The sequence below is a fragment of the Apostichopus japonicus genome, chromosome 23 (genome assembly GCF_037975245.1).
Source record: "Apostichopus japonicus isolate 1M-3 chromosome 23, ASM3797524v1, whole genome shotgun sequence".
Classification (NCBI taxonomy): Eukaryota; Metazoa; Echinodermata; class Holothuroidea; order Aspidochirotida; family Stichopodidae; genus Apostichopus; species Apostichopus japonicus.
In genome coordinates this window covers 5,791,543-5,812,763 of record NC_092583.1, presented here as the reverse complement: position 1 = coordinate 5,812,763, position 21,221 = coordinate 5,791,543, and the positions used below count along the sequence as shown (strand labels likewise).

Genomic DNA, 21,221 nt, shown 5'->3' with positions numbered 1-21,221 from the left:
CTCGTACGTACACGGCCGTAATTAGCTTCACTATTATACTTATACACAAATATCTTGGTCTAGGTGCATATACAGGGCCGGGACACAGTCTACTCGAAATACACATCGAAATTGTGTCTAGCTCTACAAAGCAACGTAGGACTAGGAGAATGAATTGAAACAAGACGGCAAAATCTCTCTGATAGATTCTTTTGAAAACTGGGAAACGCTGGAGGAGGTCGGTGGTTGCTATACCGCAGTTGAAGTAGCTTAGGCCTAGGTAAGTCAAATAACTTTCATTACCGATTCAACTACGGGAAGGATGTTGATGGCCTAGCTACAAGCACTGTGGGCTAGGCCTGTAACGTTAGTTAGGCCTTACAAGTTATATTCAGGTAATCTTAGTTAGTGTCACTGTCAGGACACATGGTAAAAGTATCTGTAATACTGTGACTAGGCCTATAGCCAAAGGCTTGGCCTGAATATCAGATATGGGCCTAATGTAGTTGTATCTAGTCTAGACGATCGTGAATTGCAGCCACCACGGTCAGCTAGGGTATTCAACAAGGACTCGGAGTTCGATAGGAATATAGTATTACTAGGGTACTCCTTACTAACCTAATTTTGTGGAGCTATGGAATCAATTTAACTGTTACTGCGCGAATCTTTTATCTAGCCTAGTTTCAAATGACTTTCGTGTCTCCAACTTCTTACCTGCCAAAATTTCTTACAAAATATTACCTGTGTTTATTAGTGCAGTTAACATCACTGTTAGCCTTACATTTCTACAAGTGGCAAAGATACCTGATTTCGTTCATGGTATTTTGCATCCTCCAAAAATCCACAAGAAGATAAATAAATTGATGTCGACCTACTCATTATACGAACATTTGATAGGCCTTCCCAATATCACAGATCTATGACAGACAGCATATCACAGATCAAAGTACTAGGTAGCAATCTTTATTTTCTGTTGGTTTTGCTTACTTTGAAAAAAAGTTAATGCCTGGCCCACATGCTTTATTGAAGCGTAAAGAAAGTGGATAATTTTCAAGTGTTACAAAATAATATTTTCATCAGGAGTCATCATTTTGAAGGAAAGGATGCAGGTACATGTGGTTAAAATATATATGTCTTCCTAGCTAGGAGCAAACATTTGGGTGCATGTAGTTAGGGAACATAGACTAGTAGTAGTCTGTATAGGTGACTAAGGACAGGCCTTACTTTATTACTAACGTGACTTCTTTTTTCCCTTTCTGATTGATCATTGATGTATAATTGACTCATGGCCCACTGAAAATTCAGAAATTATGATTGTTATATAATTGACACATTGCTTGCTGAAAATGCAGGAAGTACAATATGACCAAACTCAATGCAGCACTACTACTCACCCTTAGATATAAGCACCTTCTTTACAAAACTAATGGAAAGTAGATGGTGTTTTCTTGCCTTCTCCTACTCCCCAGGCGACTAACACCCTAAAATCAGCAAAAAGACCTCCCAACAAACCAATGTTCCAAAGAATGGACATTTTGTGGTTAACTCCCAGCATATGATTCTGCCTATAAGTATAAGTGTAGCTTATGAAATAATAAGTAAGCAACAAGAAAGTTTTTAGCAGAATTTTCGCAATTTAAGCAAACTTTAGAAGTGTTCATAATGGTGGAGAGTAAGTATCAGATTGCAAAATGGTTAGGCTAGTATATTACAATGGACATTATAGAATAATTTAACATACATGTGCATGAACTTCTAGGATAGTTGACGATACTATTAACTTGGTTGAAAGGCCAACTGAACTAATTTCCTGTTTGTCCTATGCATGCATAGCAAGGTAGGTATAGGCTGTACTTCCACCACATTCACTTTCCTAGTTTCCTTTATTGATCTAGTTATTTTGCTTCACTTGGTATGTAGCTAGGCTAAGCTTCATTCTAAGGTCAGTGAAACCTGACTGTAAGATACTGTAGAAAGTCACATTCTGTTTTGGTACTACTTAATTTAGTCTGCACTATATAGCCTATGGTATGCAACATTCTTTGTGCCATGTTTTCGTCAGCATTTTTTTTTTTTTGTATTTGTTTTCAGTAGATCTATGCTTCAGAGATGCAAACTTCTCATAAAATCTATCAATGCTTATACTTGGCCAAATTTGAATCCACCAAGTTCTGTACTATTCAGTGTTTACTGTTTACCAATGCATGCACTGTTACAACAAGAAGTGAAGGAGGATTAGATTTGTTCTATTTGCATGGAATACCCTTCTGTCATTGTTGTAATATTTGCAAGTAATACAAAGTGTATTCAAATCCAGTTTTGCCCTTCATCTCCACTTCACCTTCTACAACATCTGCGTTGAGAGCATTGACAGGAAGTCATCCTATATAAACTACCTTCAGTACATAGAGTTACAATAGTCTCTTGTTAGCAGTATCAAGTTATGTTAGCTCATTAGCTGATTACAATGAATAGCCCATGCTGACACCTGGAAGTCGTTCCTCTCCTTAAGGAGAAATATATATTATATGGGATGGTGAGTAGCTTCCTGGACATCCAGCCTATGTGGCCCTTTGTCAGAGTGAATTTAGAGTCAGGACAATACATGCAGAAGTAGCATTGCATCATGGTTCCTTAATGCCCCATGCCAAAACCTAAAAGCCCTGTCATGGCAACAGTGGGTTGCATGCACATCCTTCAACTACCCTGCCAGCTGACATATCATTTTTTAGAATAATGGCTCATGACGGTCTGTGAATAATTGTTGAATTCTTACCAAAATGCCAAGAATTTGATGGAAATGTTGTGTGTGTGTGTATTTGTGTACATGGTAAGACAACTGCTTGCAAACACGATTACTGAAAAGGTAAATATTACTATAAAATATATTCTGGCAAAGAAACCCTGATAAAAGTTTGCATTACAAACTTCATAATTAACATATGACCCCAACTTTTTCATTCTTTTATCACAGCTACGTTGGATACTGTATGTTAGGAGAAAGTACTTGGCAGCCATCGATTTCAACTTTCACAGAAACCGTTCCAAAAAAGATGGAGATGGGAATGATGAGTAAGTGTTTCTGTCTATGCCCTCATTATATGCTTATTTATATGTGTAGTGAATGGCATTAGATGTACAACCCATTTCAAATGATACCTTTTAGGCACACTTCTGACTCACTTCACAACAGAATATTTACATTATTACCATAGATGCAATTGGTGGTTTGTGGATTCGTTTATGTCTTATACCAGAGGTTAAATGCATAACTTAATTGAAACACTTTCAAGGTATTCACCTAGTACATGAACATACAGTTCTACACTCCTTTTGATGATGTTAATTGTTTCTAGGTAGTATTTCATAGTGAAAACAATCAAGTTTTAATTGACAGCAGCCTTATAGCTACATATGAAGATATTTGTTAAAATACCCTGTGAGTTGATTATCTGGAGGTGCACAAAGGAATATGCAAATCACAACGACCTCTTATGATTTCTTTTCAGGGTCAAGGTGAAGTACTCCACAGCCACCAAACAATGGCATCCGGTACCTGTGAAAGAGCCCAAAACCTATGGATACATTCTGCATTTCTGGAGAACATCGTGAAAGTTCTGGTAGTTAATCTATGTTCATCCAAACAGGCTTGAAAAACCCTACTTGATGAACCAAAAAATTATACCAAGAGTGTCCACCGTCCATAAGCCAACAGTTGAAGACTTAACAGAGCCAATATAAGAGTGGGTTTACACATAATCAATGGTTGTAGATTCTTAAGCTCATTTCCACAAATATATGATATGATTAATCAAACATTAAACAGTGGAAGTAAAATTATTATTGGCAGTTAAAAGATGGTACAATGTTTGACAAAAGAACATTCAAAACCGTACTATAATTTTTAATTTTTTTTATCCCATTCGTTATTACAGCTTGCATTAGACCAACTGTTATGGATGTAAGCTCTTTAATTTCACAGGAGATAAAATACTGCAAGCAAACATCAAACTTCGTTATTGATGCCCATAAAATTTAATCTCACCAACTGAAGTCACCAAAATGGTATAAAACTTCTGAAATTGTGCGTATAGTACATTTCTGGTGAAACTGAGACATGTGAGGCAGTTTTTGTGGACATATCGGCGAGGTATGGATAGTTGCTTTGGAAGAAAAACTACCCTATTTTCCACAACTACCTATCCTTTGTTTTTCAAAGTTGTTCATGCATATGATATTGAGAAGTGTAGTCTCTATAGGTCAATTTATAAAGGCCTACATATGTCAAAATAAACATATCTAGCATGTATTGTCTTTTCCTTAAACAATACCTGGTTCTTTCCGTACCCTCAAAGAAAGTTATCTTACAATCCATGATATGCATTGAAAAACATAATGTTTTTTAATTTGAATATGTTTTTCTAAAATATGCCAACTTTAATTCCTGTGTAGTGACAATCCTCTGATGGAAACATGTTCCTTATGCACCAAACTGCACAGAATGGGATGACTACACTATTGTAACGTCCAGTTCTGACGGCTTTCCAGTAAATAAAAGAACTATGTGCAGTGTACCTGTAGGTACTATTACATGTCCTGTGTCCCAGTATCAGTAGGTCATATCTTTGGACCAATGCCAGATTCAAAGCTTCAGGTCCATTATTAATGACCGAAAATGAACGTTTGTTTAATGTAGGAAGCAAATGTCTTGATATGAGGTGCTTGGTTCTCGAGTTCTAAATGAATGTTATGAAGGGGCTCTTGCAACCCTAATCTCAAATATAAATTAGCATGTAAAACTAGCAAAATTATTGCAGCCACTATAATATTATTTAGCAATTATTGTCAGCCAATACTCATAGCTAGTACAGTAACTAGGTACAGTACCTCTTGATTACAGTTACACCTCTCTTTAAATGACTCCAATTCGTCATGAAGATAACGAAGAAAGGCCATGTTCGGGTATATCAGTAGACCTGCTTATAGCAAAAATTACTAGATACGACTTCATTTTACAATCACGTATTAAAAACCGCACTCAATGATTGGATACAGCAACTACTCTCCCACAACCGTGCAACAGTAATAACTACTTTGTATTCCTAACATGTGTATCAGGACATGAACAGTCTTTACTTACGAGCCATGAGTACGGGTTGTTTTTGTGTACAATTAAGGTCTCTGCTGTGACACTGTTTTAATGAATACTCCAGAGGCATGCTATGTACAGGAATACTCTAAAATTAGACTATATAAAATGAAATGTTTTTGTAAAATGATGTCCACTCTATAAAATTGTCATAAATAATAGGAGGGAGTTATTTTCTGTATGGCTGATGTGATGAATTTGCTCACAAAGACTCACATTGGTGTTGCCATATATATGCATTCTTAAAAGTTAACTAAAATATAAGATCACTTCTCCAAAATAATATATGATTTATGGATATTGTTTGCAACATATGCCTACAAAAAATGTATGGCAAGTTGTTAATTCAATCACACCCTAATATCAGCCTTGTCGTTATTGTAAAATGTTCACAGAATCGGATTAATAAGGGGATTAGGGGAGGCATTAAACCCAATTCCCTCTCCCACAATGGATCCATCGCAAGGTTTCACGATAGAAAGAAAGTTTCAGTCAGATCTGGCCAGTCAATCTCATTACACTGTTCCTGCAGTAGCTATACACTGACAAAATATGGTAAGAAAATTGTACCAATTAATAGTGCCAGACTGGTTGCCGAGGGTACTTGGTAAGCACCCCAGCCTTGGCCCCTGAATCATCAATTTGAACCTTTTTGTTTTTCTAAATTTTTCCATTTTGTAGCTAATATGGGCCTGCCCCATCCCCACCAACCCCCCCACCCCCATACCCTAATCTGAAAAATCTGCTTCTGTGTCACACTTTTGTCAAAAGTGGAATTGTTGATCTTTGGAAGGGAACGCATGTCCCAACAAAATATGTATCTTCAAGGTGAAGAATATTACACCCATACATATGTCATGTTGAATTACCTCTATGTATTACATCAGTGAAAATAACTAAAAATATAAATCAGCATCACATCATGCACTTGGCCGACCCAAACATTTATGAATTTGTTTGCTCACAATTCAGACAAATTCAATGTGTGTAAAAATTACCCACATGTCCGAGACTACAAATTGTAACAGGTCATTCCAAGTAGAGCATATAACAACTCCCTCGACATTCTCCAATAACATAAACATCTAGGGCTATACAGCATTCCACAGTCATTCTACTATGACTGAGGTGAAACAGTACTTTTCACTGCCTTAGCTCCCCCCCCCCCCACACACACACAATGGTACAACCCTTAATCGGACAGAATCAGAAGTTGGAGAAAAATAGAGGGCGCCTGACATAAATTGCTTGGCTGGATTCATTGTATAGCCCCTTTAAATTTAAGGATGAATCGCATTAATACAACAGGTCTAATGACAATGACAGTTACTGACCTTAAATTTAAGGATGAATCGCATTAATACAACAAGTCTAATGATAATGACAGTTACTGACCTTAAATTAATGGAAGAATTGCATTAATACAACAGGTCTAATGACAATGACAGTTACTGACCTTAAATTTAAGGATGAATTGCATTAATACAACAGGTCTAATGACAATGACAGTTACTGACCTTAAATTTAAGGATGAATTGCATTAATACAACAAGTCTAATGACAATGACAGTTACTGACCTTAAATCAAGGGCGGCGGAAGCACTTTCAATCTGGGGGGGCACCGACATCAAAGGGCACTTTGCAGAAATTCGATTGGACTGATGCAGCCTTATATTTAGTACCCTTTATAACCCTTATTGCATTATCTTATTTGCATAAACACATCACTCCATCAACGCCCCCCACCCCCCTCAAGGAAAATATGCATATAGCACTGCAACATCCAATGTGCAAATTGGGACACAAGGAACAAGTTTTCTTTTGAGACAAAATGAGGTGAAAACATGCTAGTTGCTAATGTAGGAATCATCTTAATTAGAGTTTATTTCTTGATAATATCTTAACAATTTTTTTCCATTCGAAATAGCTTTGAGTTTGACCCACTTAAATTCATTAAAAGTCAGGGGCGTAGCCAGGATTTGCAAAGTTGTGTGCACGACTATCTGAGCGAAGCGCCACCATCGGTTGGCGTGGAGCGTACAATAAAATTTTTGGTTTTACAAACCCCTCAGATGGCCGGAAACGGCCCTTCCCGAGTGGTCATTCTGGTTCCCTGGCCTCTAATTGCTAACTTGAGACACCCCAATTTTTATGTAGAAAAGGGGCACATTTTTAACCTGAGGAAAAGTGGGGGGGCACGTGCCCCCTCAGTTCCGCCGCCCTTGCCTTAAATTTAAGGAAGAATTGCATTAATACAACAAGTCTAATGACAATGACAGTTACTGACCTTAAATTTAAGGAAGAATTGCATTAATACAACAAGTCTAATGACAATGACAGTTACTGACCTTAAATTTAAGGAAGAATTGCATTAATACAACAATTCACTGACTTGTTGTATTAATGCAATTCATCACTATAGTAAACATGACACCTTTTAAGCTTCCCTGTCTTGAAATATCATGTTTACAGTTTTCATTTCTAAGCCCAGGTGTTGAGAGGACCTTAACATCATCAGCCCAGAAAATGCTCCTTGTTAATCAATATTCTACAACGGTACCAAAATATTGAGACCTGTCCAAGCTTCCCTTTTAGCTCTGGTGTATACAAGGTGGTCAGAATTCAACCCCTGTTGAACTCAAATGACTTTTGATCATTACCAAAACAGTAATCAATATGGTAAACCAATATCAGATTATGGTCAAATGTTAGAAGTAGTTGAGAAGTTGCTGTGTCAAAGCAAAGCCTGGAAATGCACAGAAAAGGTAGAAATGTACATGTAAAAATAAAACTGACATGTAAATTTGCTAGATGAGTATTATGCAAATCAGATTAGAGTGGAATGCTAAGGGATGTGAATTGTTGTTAAACATGATGACAATATTAGTAACGACAATTTCACTGACAGTAATGTTCACAAATGTACTGAAGCCTAGAATTTAAAATGTTAAAATAGAATAAATAAGAACACTATGACTGGCAATAGTGTCCCAAATGTACTACAGAAGAGAATATTTAAGGTGAGGACACTATTTGTGTGGCCTCTGTGACTGATAATAGTGACCGCACATGTACATAGGAAGAGCACCTAAAACATGAGGACAATACAAGTAGTATACTATGACTGACAGTAGTGTGTTCTAGCTGACTTTGCAGCATGCTGAATCTAATGATGTAAGTGTACATCCAAGTGAGTGAAGAGACTGTAAGCCACAAATAGAATATGAAACAGTAGACTAGATACAAAGATTTGACATATCATAAGATATATGAGTTGTAATACAATTGGACAAGATAACAATATAATAAATGATTGAACCGAAAGCTGGGTCATCCATATTGTTGGATACTCCTTCAAGAACTCTAGGTGCTATGATCTTATTGTTTTGACACCCATATAGGATGTGACCATTAACAGGTCACAGTGTCCTTATAGTGCAATGAATGAAAGTATAATATACTAAATTGGGGGAGTAGGGGTGGGGAACCTCAACCGTACAGTGTAATGAATGTCAACATACAGTAGTATCATAAGGAAAAGACAACATGCATGCTGGATAAAATATGTCACTTTAATATTACTTAATTGCAAATTGTCACATAGTGGAAGACTGCAACAATTATGGTACTCACCGAAATTTGATATTTTGCTGTAACTTCATAATTTTAACAAGTTTGTAAATATGTCTAGTTTTAGTATGCAACTTCACTTTCATTCACATGTTGTTGAACTGAATGACGTTGTTATAAAACTATAATAAAAATAGAGATATCACAAAAGTTACTTGCAATTAAAACTTACCCATAACACATTTACTCTGCATGATGCCTCCAGACCAATGTCTAGTAGGGTGTTGGATGCAAAATTTGCTATTTGTATTTGATGTCCCCTCATTATATTGATGGTGAAGTCTTCTGTAGCATCTTGCGATGATCCAATTCAGTTGACTGAGTCCTGAATAAAGAAAAAACAACAAAGAGTATATAAGGCATATATGTGGTAATTACACTTGAGGATTCATTTAGCAAACAAGGAAAGCAATGATAATGCATTCAAATGAAACTATTATGTATGGCAATTTGGTTAGCACCCTGAATGTGATTTCTCATGCTATCTGCTCTTTACTGACGTGTATATATATATATTTATATATATATATATATATATATATATATATATATATATATATATATATATATATATATATATATATATTATATATATATATATATATATATATATATATATATATATATATATATATATATATATATATATGGTGATACTAGATGAGACTAGTGGAACACTAGTAGTTGTAACTCGGAGTTTCACGCGTTATAGCGATCTTCAGACAACTCTGAAGATCGCTGCCATAGCCTAGTGGACAACCAAGAGTTGTCTGAAGATCGCTATAACGCGTGAAACTCCGAGTTACAACTACTAGTGTTCCACTAGTCTCATCTAGTATCAACATATATTCCGCTCTGTCCAATGGACATAGAGCACTCTGCGCCAAGATAGACGCCAACCTAATCTATATATATATATATATGTATATATATATATATATATATATAAAAGAAAACCGTAATGAGTTGGAAATCAAGAACAGTGAAAAAACTTTCAGCTTCCACCGGGATTCGAATCACAGGCCTTCCGCTCTGTACACGGACACCCTAACCACTAGGCTATGGACGCTGATTGTATGTCCAGAGGTTCGAAACCGGTAAGGAAGGTCTTAATTCCACTGTAGGCGTTTGTCACCTGTATCGAACAATACTAGTTCTGTTTTTGGTGACATATTTTGCCTTACTCTAGAGATCAAACATGATGCTAACCAACTCGAAATCATTTGATATTCCTAAAGCTGGTGTAACAGGAAATTTCCCCCCCTGAAAATTTTCCCCCCCGGGGGGAATTTTTCCTAGGATAAATTCCCTCCCAGCCAGCACCTGCAAGTCTTTAGCTTGCAATGAATTTCATAATATTCCTATATTCCAATAGGCGATATCTCAAATTCAGTGTATGATGAGATGGTCGATCGCTTGTTCATGGCAATTAAATGCTAGGAATATATCCTTCACGTATTCGCAACATTTTTTTAGTGGCCAGCGGACAGTTAGTTGCAAGGATTGGTGCAATTTAGCCAATTGAGGAAATCAGTAGCCAACTCCCAATATCCAATTTCATATCGAGGAAGTCCAGGTAACTTTGTCTAATGATGCATGAAGAGTAATTCAATGGTGTTCAATCAGTTTCTTCTTGTTTCTTCAAATCATTCACAGAATAAAGTTTATCCACAGTGAAGTTTACTATCTACATTGATTGGAGTTGATAATAATCTTTAACCTTGTTAGGGTAGGGATTTGATTCAATCTTGTTCGAGTGGGGAGAATTGTGATCTATTGATTGAGGTTAGACTCAAATCATGATTGACATGGAACAGGGGCGTATGCACGGGGGGGGGGGGGGGGTTGGGGGTTCAAACCCACGTGTTATTACTATTTATTTTGATTAAGAATGTCGATACCAAACAGGGAAAAGAATGAATCAGTCAGTCACGATATAATATTTATTATATATATATTTATTATGCAACTTATCAACATATCGAAACTCCACTACTGGTAGAAGAAAATGAAATATCCTTATTACAATGAATTGCCTGAAGGAAAGAGTTGGTATGTAAGAAAGTAGAGCTAGCTCAACTCTCTTGGAATATATAATGAAGTCCTGAATAATGTAACATGTAGAATAGAACATTCAATCTGTTCATTAAAGCCCCAATCAGCCTTTATTACATGTATTCCTTTCCAATAGAGGATATTCATAGTAATCTGCTGTAATGACTGATACACAAACTATCGTTGGAAGGAAAAATAAATCTGTTGAAACCAGAGAATTGGGTTGAAATTCGCAACTCCGTGGAATAGGTCCCTGTGGTGAAACATATGCAACTTTTTTGGACGGGGACACCTTAGGGAAATTGAAGATTGATCACCATTTTTCTCCAAGACCAGAGAAGATAGAGTGGTATAATTTCGGCTGAATTACTTTTCAGAGATGGGGTATCGAATGATGGCATTCGTTTTCGATATCATTGATGTTTATTTCTGCGAATATCTCAAAGGCTGATTGGGGCTTTCAGGGGCGTAGCCAGGATTTTCAAAGTTGTAGGCAGGACTATCTGAGCGGAGCGCCACCATCGGTTGGCGCGGAGCGTACAAGAAAATTTTTGGTTTTACAAACCCCCAGATGGCCGGAAACGGCCCTTCCCGAGTGTTCATTCTGGTTCCCTGGCCTCATGTTAACTTGAGACACCTCATTCAATATCACCTTTAAACCCCAAAACAAACGAGTCAAAATAGTACGTAATGCAATGCTACATAATGTATTTAAAATTAGCAAGGTACATGTCAGAGTAGTCTTACTTTTCAACTTCTGATACTTGTAGAGTACAAAGATAGGCCAGAATTGTCTTTGATACAACTATAGCTAGTAATTGTCTTTGATACAACTGTTACTAGTAAATTTTTAAGTTAGAGCTATCCGACGATTGCCATCTGATGCAAATTTCTTCTGCACAGCATCAACGACAATTGCAAAGTCTCTGTGGATGTCAGTGACGTAGCCAGAATTTTTTCAGTGGGGGAGGGCGCTGGGTGGCTTGACCATTTCCTGGGAGGGCGTCTTGTTACTATCTAAGCGAAGCGCCATCATTGGTTGGCGTGCAGCGTACCTAAATTTTTTAGCTAAAAGGCCTCCTAGATCGACGGAAATGACACTTCCCAAGCCTTGTAAGCAGGGGCGTCAATCCTATTTGAAACGTGGGGGGGCGGACGTAATTGATTCAAGTATTCCGGCCGCAAGTACTATCTAAGCGGAGCGCCACCATCAGTTGGCGCGCAGCGAAGCAAGAAAATTTCAGATTTCAATATCTGCCAGATCGCTGGAGATGGCACTTGCCAGGCTGGATAGCAGCCATCTAGTTGCGTGATTTCGGGAGAAAATTACAAATTCGTCACTCAGGAAATCTGCAATAAAGTTCATGCGGCCTTAATTTTTGGTGGATTATTTCTGTTTTTAGCGATTCCAATTGACATCAACATTAGAACCCACTGCAAGTTGACAAATGATGCGGCGAACTGGTAACCCCTGCCCAGCCCCACTTTGCCTGTGTTTCAGGATAGAATACCCCTCATTTGTTCAAACCCATGACAACTAACAATCTGTTAATAAATTTACTTCGAAATGGGCACATTATATTGCACCAAGTCTGTCAAGGAATGACCCCAGGGCCTCAGATATAGGCCTATAGGAACGATGCCACAAAATGTCCACGGACATATACTATAGGCAAAGGAAGCTATCCGTCGCGACTGCATGTGCGACTGCGGTCGAAGGGTCGTTCATGAGTGGTCATCATGGAGATTCGAGACCATTCAGACCAATGATATATTTTTCACACATGTAATTTTTTTCGACACCCAAAATCCCTATGGGAGGGCGACTGGGGGCGACAAGCTTTCATGGGGGCTATTGCCCCCACGCCCCCTGGCTACGCCACTGGTGGATGTGCATGAGTGCCAAACCGATGAGTCTCTCTCCATTCATTGTATAGTTTTTTTAAACTACGCATGTAGTTTTTTATTCTGCGCATTGCGCTTGAAGACCTTTCAGCAGTTGCCGAAGCTATTGGCATGGTTAATCATGGTTAGTCTTAACTAGACGTTAAAAAACAGACAAGATCCTATCCTAGTCTTTTTCGGCGGGTAGAGTGTTGAATGAAATGGCATGCGATAGAAATGACAGCCTAGATGACAGAAGAATAGGTCATCTAATTTAGCCATATTCTTGCTACGTTCATTTCAATAGTTTTTCCTGTCTTTACTCTTAAACTCGTCCCGCAAGCTTATGGATTTGAATTATGGGTGTTTAAAAAAAAGAGATAACTTGGCCAAAAAAGTTGTAGGCCCGGGCCTACAGTTCTACATACTGGCTACGCCCTGTAGGCCCGGGCCTACAGTGCTACATACTGGCTACGCCCCTGGCTTTAAGTTGGCTTCCCTTTCATATGTGCAAAATTACACCAAAAATGTTCCCCCTGCCATGCATTATATCTCATAGTGGCCTTAATGCCACATCTTTTGTTAGTCACACCACATTACCACACGTTTTCCTTAGCTGGGTATTGTGAAACAACTACTCTGTATAATATCTCCCCATGATGGATGTACACACTCAGAGTGACATTCAGGTCATGGTGTTGTGTGATGAAACTTAGTACATATCAACCTAAAAATGTGACCAGTGGGCACTGGTTTACAACTGCCTCTCACAATATATTTCAAACTCAACAGTGTTAATGAGTAACAATTAGGACCCACTGTACACTCCATTCTCCAACTCACACAATGTTGAGCTTACTAGGCTACTTACAATTGAGACACACATTGATTACATATGACCTTCTCCCACAGACAAGAAACATGACATCTAACACTACATCTCTGACACACCTTCATCGATCTGCTACTTGGCAGCCGACATGGGCACGACAAGTCTATCTTGAAGTTCTCGGTTGGCAGCACTGGGGGGAAAACTCCTTCTTCATACTCCGGGAACTTGGTCATCACTCCTTCCTGCAGGCATCGTCTCAGGTGTGCCCTCAACTGGGTTCTGTCGTAGAATGTTGCACCCGGATCTCCGCCATCAACAATGGTCATTGCAAATGCCAGAGCATACAGCCCACAGTCTGAACCATTTGTCTGCTTCTGAGTGGATGGCATCTCAACGGTGATGGCCTCAAGGGGGCTCTGTAACAGGCTGGCTATGACTCCTTGTGTCAGTATGCAAGACTCTGTACAGGCTGTCATATACACGTACTTGACCTGGCTTACACCCAACAGTGGATATGACAATCCAATGGTTCCTGTTGGCATTATGTACTTGGATGAACTCTTGCGACTGGACTTCAAACTGCAGGTTCTCCCCTAAACATGTATCCTGGAGGCGCCTCACAGCTGGGTACTGGTGTCTTATCAGTGCCTGGGCAGCATTTATTTGTGTGTCCCGCATCCAATACCGAGGTTTCACGACATCTACCAACTGCTTCTTCCCCAGTGGCCGGAACTTTGGTCTGGTCGATGGCTTGAAGGTGCTGTTGGTGGACTTCCCAGTGATGACACAATCCTCGGTCTCTCTCGCTGCTGTCTCTGCTTCTGGCTTAGATTCTAGCTTGTCGGCCTCTGTCTCTCCCGCTGCTGCCTTTCCACCAGATGGCTGATTTGTTTCTGGCTCAGTCTCTATTGTTTCGCTAGACTCACACTTACAGTACACTTTGAGTCTGCTTGCATTCACTGTTTTCTTCATGATGACATCATCCTTCTCTAGTCTGTAGACACCCTTCTTTACCTCGCAATGAATCAGGTATGGGCCAGTGTACCTTGGTGCCATCTTTCCACCACACCTGTTGTGGTTCTTAACTACCTCCATCAGCACTTGGGATCCAACTGTGAACCCCTCTGGGTTACAGCGACTGTCGTAGTTCTTCTTCTGCCATGCCTGGGCTGTGGTTATGTTTTGCATAGCAGTGTCTGCCGCAGCTTGGCGGAGAGTTTCCATGGCCTTCACTCGATCCTCCATGGTAGCTCCATTTTGTTCTGTTGGTCCTCTTGCATCATCAGTGTTCTCGTCATTTCCAACTGTCAGTTCAACTGGTAAACGCGGCTGACGACCATAGAGGAGGTAAAAAGGGCTGTAACCAGTTGATGCATGCCTTGACGTCCGGTAGGCATATAGAACACTGTCCAATATGTCAGACCACTCATCCTGATTATCCAGGTACTTCAACAGTACATTCTGTGTGGTCTGGTTCTGCTTCTCTGCCAAGCCATTGCACTGTGGATGGTAAGCTGTTGTTATGCGATGGTCCACCCCTGTTAGTCTATGTAGTTCCTCAGACACACGATTAACGAACTCCCGACCTTGGTCTGATAGTTGAATTTGGGGGCAACCATGCCGACAGATGATCCGATAGATGAATTGGGCCACCTCTGTAGCACTCTTGCTCTTCAGTGGTTCTGACTCCACCCACTTTGTATATGCAGAGAGCGCTGTAGCAAAATACTGATAGCCCTCTCTTGTCTTGGGCAGTGGACCCACTAGATCTATTCCTATTCGCTGGAATGCCTCAGGTTTCACTGGAAGTGGCTGAAGTTCTCCGCGTACTTTCTTGAACGTTTTGTTCACCCTCTGGCACGTGTCACATGTTCGAAGGAAGTCATGGACATCTTTCGTAATTGTGGGCCAATAAAACCTCTCCTTGATTCAGGCCTGGGTCTTGTCCCTCCCAAAGTGTCCACTTAGTGCTTGAGCCTCCTTCGTGTCTCCGAGTCCTTCGTGGCATGCCGCAACTATGCGTTGTTGCTCCTCTCTACTGGATATCACCCGAGCTATCTGATCTGTGAAGGGAAATGACAGTAGAGCTAATTAATAAGTCTAATTTGCTCAATTTATGTGAATATTTAAGGTTTGTCAGATTGCCACCAAACTTGGTGGATATGATTAACAATCGGCAGGGGCGTATCCAGGATTTTCTAACCTGGGGGGCGCGAATTACTATCTAAGCGGAGCGCCACCATCGGTTGGCGCGCAGCGTACAAGAAAATTTCTTGTTTTGATACCACCCAGATCACCGGAAATGGCACTTCTCAGGCTTGAAAATGACCAACCAGCTGAACACTTTTTGCCTGAGAACCAAGTATTTCCCAATAGTTTTTTTTCCCTCCATAACCTTTTTGAAGATTGTCACCAGTCATAAATCATGTTCGAACTCATCGCATGTCCCGTGGATTATTGCTTTTGTAGGTGATTCTACGTCGCGGCCCACAATATCCATCAGCCCCACTTTTCGCCCGTTATTCGTTCAGAATTTGAAAATTCACATTTCTCGTGAATAAACTCACTTCAAAACATACCCATTATGTTGTACAAATTTCATCTATGGACAACCAATATAGAAAACCTCCTTCAACCCCTAACAGACCGGTCAAAATTGCACGAGTAGAGAGAAGTGTGATGAAGAATGTTGGTCAGAAATTTTCGAAAATTCAGACAGTTAATTTCTTGGTGTACAAATATTAAAACCTCTTATAACGGCTATTATAAAACTTGGTTGAAGGAAATGAAAAAATAGGAGATATTTCTGAAAACGAACACTATACACATAGGCGTAGGAGACGGGGGGGGGGGCAGCCCCTAGTTCGCCATTACTAATGTAAAAGAGTTTTGATATAATTGGACCTCCATGCTTTTTCTCCATCTACATAAGACATTTTGTTGTTTACATTAGCATCCCGCGGTATACTGCGCAAGTTTCACGGACCGTACGGTACACGATGGCATGCGATGGAATAACCAATGCTTGCTTATATCATATTGACATTAACATGTTGAACGCGCGCTGAGCGCGCGTAAAATTTTGGTTATTTTTTTCGGGCAAGTCGGACAGTTTTGAGGCTTTTCATCCTGGAACGCCATTTTCATGCTCACTGATATGATGTGATATCTGCTATTTGCTTTACAAATTCGAACAGGCGCGTAGTGAGGAATTTGAGAAGGGAGGGGCGAAGCCTGTAGGCAAATTATCTAAGCGTAGCGCCACCATAAGTTGGCGCGAAGCGTACAAGAAAATTTTGGCCGAAAATGCCTCCCAGATCGCTGGAAATGGCACTACCCAGGACCATTTGTTGGCGTGAAGCGTACAAGCAAATTTTGGCCGAAAATGCCTCCCAGATTGCTGGAAATGACACTTCCCAGGCCTTGTAAGTGCATCTAAGCACTTTCTATTTTGAAATTACTAGCGATATCATAAAAAAAATATGCTGAAGGGGGGAGGCGGTCGCCCCCTTCCCGAAATGCGTCATGTTCCCCGACGACACGGTCGAGTTCGAGACCAGCCACAGTTGGTTTCATAGCACAATTCTGCAACTGTTTAAGGCGTATACACACACACGTGTTATGATAGACCATATATATATATAGATCATGAGTGAGAGAGGAAAAATGGAGTTGTCGGTGTAAAGGGTATAGGGTGAGGCACACCCCCCTTCCGAAATCCTTGATCCGTCACTGGCTACCCTGTGTATATAATAGGGATCAGCGCTGTAATGATGTCACTGTTCCTCTTTCTCTTCCAGATGTCTTGGCGTTTTCCTTCTACTCTCTCCTTTTCTTCTTTTTCTCTCTTTCTTCTTTTTCTTTTCCCTTCCTTCCTTCCTCTCCTCCTCCTCTTTTTTCCCCTCTTTTTTCCTTTTTTCTTCTCTTTTTTTTCTCTTTTTCTTACCCGGGGGGCGCGCGCCCCCAACGCCCCCCCCCTGGATAGGCGCCTGATCGGTCTCGAGGAGCTTGCCTATCAACTTAACCCTTCTCCACTATTGGGACTACTCAACTCTCGAAACTGCGCGTTAGCGATCGCAGACATCGAGCAAGTGTATGTGTGTGCCCCCAGGCGTGACGGTGACGTAGGACTCGGGACAATAACTGTATGACTGTGGAACCCAGACCAAGATTACATACGCCCCAAATCCATATTTTAGTCCTTATATTTTTGTATGAATAATTGCCATGCGCAAATCAGTACAACAAATACAACATCTGGCCCTAGCTTGTAAGATGGAATAAACCACCCTCTGAAACAATGGAATTTACTTTTAAACACCCTTGGTACACCCCTCACTTCCTTTGATAACCAATAAGTTCAAAGACTGATGAGCAGATGAGTGTGCACTTGGATCCATTGTTAAATGATCATTCTCACACCACTTAAGCACCATTTTGCAACAATGAAGTGTAATTGGCTTCAATGCACTAATCCCTCTGATGTTCTCCCTCACAAATGCTCAGAGCCAATTAGTCAGATTAGCTTCTTATAGTTCACCTTGGCCAATAATCAATGAGTCATGGTGATTGACATATGTCAATCCATTTAGTTTACCAACACTATCACACTACAAGTATTGCCATCACTATAATTATCCAAATAATATTCAATTTGTGAGGTATAGCAAGGGAACTGGGGAAATCTGTACATGCCCAATTTTTTTAAAGACAGGAACCGAACTGTGACAAGGGCCCAACCACTCCTTGAAAGTTGGGAGGGGGTCCAATGGTCTACCTATTGATTTTTTTTGGGGGGGGAGGACCAGGGAGGTCGAACAGGCAAGCAACTGACAAACACACTAATAGTATGGGGACTGAGAGAACCCACATAGAAATTGAGGGGGGGGCCCTCCCCCAACCCAAGTCGTTGCGCCCTTGAATTGTGATATGTGCATTTTCAAAGGTTGCACTCATTGGCATCTGGAAAATTTTACACTTACATTCTTATCAGTAGAATGATTGGGCGTTAGTTGGTGGTGTCGGACTAATATAATGGATGGCTCTGTTTCTTTCAACATATAGCTGAATTTAGACTTGACGGTTCCCATTTATTAACATAGAAGACAAAAGGCCGTTCAGCTCGAACGGTGTACACTGTTGCGACCCCCGATGACGTCGGAGATGCAGGAAAGTCAAGTATTTTTGGCTAAATTGCATTCCAATATTTGAAAATGTATATATAAACCATTCCAACTGTATATGGGAATGCTGTACAGCCAAGAAAGCAGAAAGTTAACATCTGGAATGTCACGTCTGAAATACGTACATACCAAGCCAAAATATAGATCGCAACAAGCACAAACCTTTCACAAATTACATCATGTAGGATGAGCGACTAGCAACAAGTAATTTTTACGGGCATACACCAACTTGAAAAGTCATTTTCCTACACAACTCTTGTATATATCTCTCAGAAAGACTGATGTGAAATACTAATTCAGTTGTTGCTGTATGATAGTTGTACTGTATTCCCTCCAGGATGTTCACTTCCTATTTACATTCCTTATAGTTTATTTGGGTTGTCACTAAAATCTGTTAACACTATCTATTTGGAACTTTGCTTTTACAAAAATAATGCTTTTGCTCTCGGTTCCATATATATACATGTAGCATAAAAAACTCCACAGTTAAGCTCTAACTTTCAGGTTTCCATTGAATATAAAAGTTGTATTCATGATACACTAGAACTTTCCACAATGGCTTCATTTTTTGCACCTCTGGTTGACACATTTGGTATAATAGAAACCATAGCCATTAAATGGGTTTCAGATATTTCAGTGCATTGTTGGAAATATCATTTGTACTTGTCTTTTTTTTCAATGCCAGCTGTCTAATCATTATGCATATTTGAAAGAATAAATACATACCTTCTTTGTGTCCAATGTACAAGAGTGCGCCATCCTCGATAGTGAAATTCCGACATTTTCTTCTGAATTCTTTCTTCTGATCACGGCTAAGTCCCTCAGGATATGCTTGATTCAAGCAGTAATCAAATATGTTTCGAACGTTATCAGCAAATCTATCACTTCCTACAGTCTCCATGGTGTAAATTGAAAAATTGTGATGACCAGGGCATTTGAGTCCACTCAATATACCCAACATTCCCACACCATATCAATCAGGACTATCTGTGTAACAGTATGTATAATTGGCTTCAGTGCAGCAATCCCTTTGATGTTCACCCTCATAAGCCATGAATTAAGATAATCCCAATGAGCTTCACCACAGCTCATAATCAATAAGTCAACCCCTTCACAATAAACATTGAATCCTCCTGTGGAACCATCATACCAACACAATGTAATAGTTTCAATTTACAATGATTATACTTGACTACATCAGTAACATCAGAGCATCAGAGCTAGTCCCATTCCATTCATGGCACTGCATTCATGGCCTAACCCTAACCCTAGACATTTCCTCTGAATATCCTTATTGCAGGAATGATATATTCCAAGTTCATGCCCTAAAAATGTTAAAATCTCCTTATTATAGTTCCATGATGAGATATCCTTGATAGGTGTACAAAAATATAATTAACTAGAATTACATGAAGGTGGGGGGGAATATTTCCTAGGAATAATGCCCCCCGGGGGGGAAATTTCCTAGGAAATATTTCCCCCGGGGGGGAATATTTTCAGGGGGGAAAAAATCCTGTCACACCGGATCTCGAAAGAGATACTTTGAGCAGACTATATGTTAATCCAATGGAGGTAAACGACAAAGGCATATGAATATATAAATGCAAATCGTAATGAGTTGCAAAATCAAGAACATATATATATATGTATACATATATATATATATAAAAATATATATATATATAAAAATATATATATATAAAAATATATATATAAATATATATATATATAATATAACAAAAATCCACGTTTACTCCAAAAGAAAATATTATTAGAGAAAACCAGAGAAATAAGATATGACTCATAATTGACAAATAAGGAATAAGTTTTAGAAAATATATTGGAATTTTTGGTTCCCCTGGGACCTTCGTCAGCAATACTTGGCAGTCGAATGAAAAGTACAAAATGTGACACAATGAAAGTATGATGCTAGATAAGTGTAAGTTGCAATGATGGAATTAAAACCAAATAAACCATGACTATACAGGAAGCGGATTAAGGAGCAGAGAACGGATTACATATGCTTGTAGAACTGATAGTTGTTAAGGGGTCCCAAGTCTTTGTTGAGGCCGGTGATGTGAGACTTAATACGAAAGCTCCAATCGATTTCTTTACGTTTACGTTCAGTAATTGATTTGAAGTTCGAGGCAATTAAATACATTTTAGGTTTTTTAGAGAATGACTATGAAGATTGAAATGTTCGGAAACTGGGAATCCTGCAAAATTATCACAAATAGATTTTTTGTGATTATTAAAAAGTATAAGCGGACCGGGAGCCTGTTTCACCTACATAATTGCGCTCTTTGCAAAGTACACAATAGAAAATGTAAATAACATTAATAGAATCACAAGAGAGGGAAGGGGGTCTTAGACTAAAGTCAACATTGGGAATCTTGACCACGGTGCCTGGGGTAATATGGGGGTATATTTGGCATCTAGGTTTACCGCAAGGAAAATTGCCTGCAGAGGTGGAAACTGAGCGAGGGAGTCTAGAGGAAGTGAAAAGAAA

The 21,221-nt window shown here is 39.4% G+C and overlaps 1 protein-coding gene and 1 long non-coding RNA gene across 3 annotated transcripts; one reads left to right on the top strand and one right to left on the bottom strand.

The window, feature by feature from the left end:
• LOC139964643 (uncharacterized) lies at nt 1-4,793 on the top strand. The gene is made up of 3 exons (XR_011792047.1): nt 1-259; nt 2,954-3,051; nt 3,489-4,793. It is a non-coding gene; the product is annotated as an uncharacterized lncRNA (long non-coding RNA).
• Nucleotides 4,794-10,621: 5,828 nt separating this feature from the next.
• LOC139965021 (uncharacterized) lies at nt 10,622-20,253 on the bottom strand. Of its 2 annotated transcripts, none has more exons than XM_071967177.1 (2): nt 18,875-20,253; nt 10,622-15,592 (listed from the first exon to the last, which is right to left on the bottom strand). In XM_071967177.1, exon 2 carries the CDS (start codon nt 14,772-14,774, stop codon nt 13,935-13,937), a length of 840 nt encoding a protein of 279 aa, XP_071823278.1. In that variant the 5' UTR covers nt 14,775-15,592; nt 18,875-20,253; the 3' UTR covers nt 10,622-13,934. The 2 variants fall into 2 exon arrangements, with proteins under 2 accessions (XP_071823278.1, XP_071823279.1); XM_071967178.1 differs by having other exon boundaries at nt 19,439-20,253.
• Between the last annotated feature and the right edge of the window lie 968 nt (nt 20,254-21,221).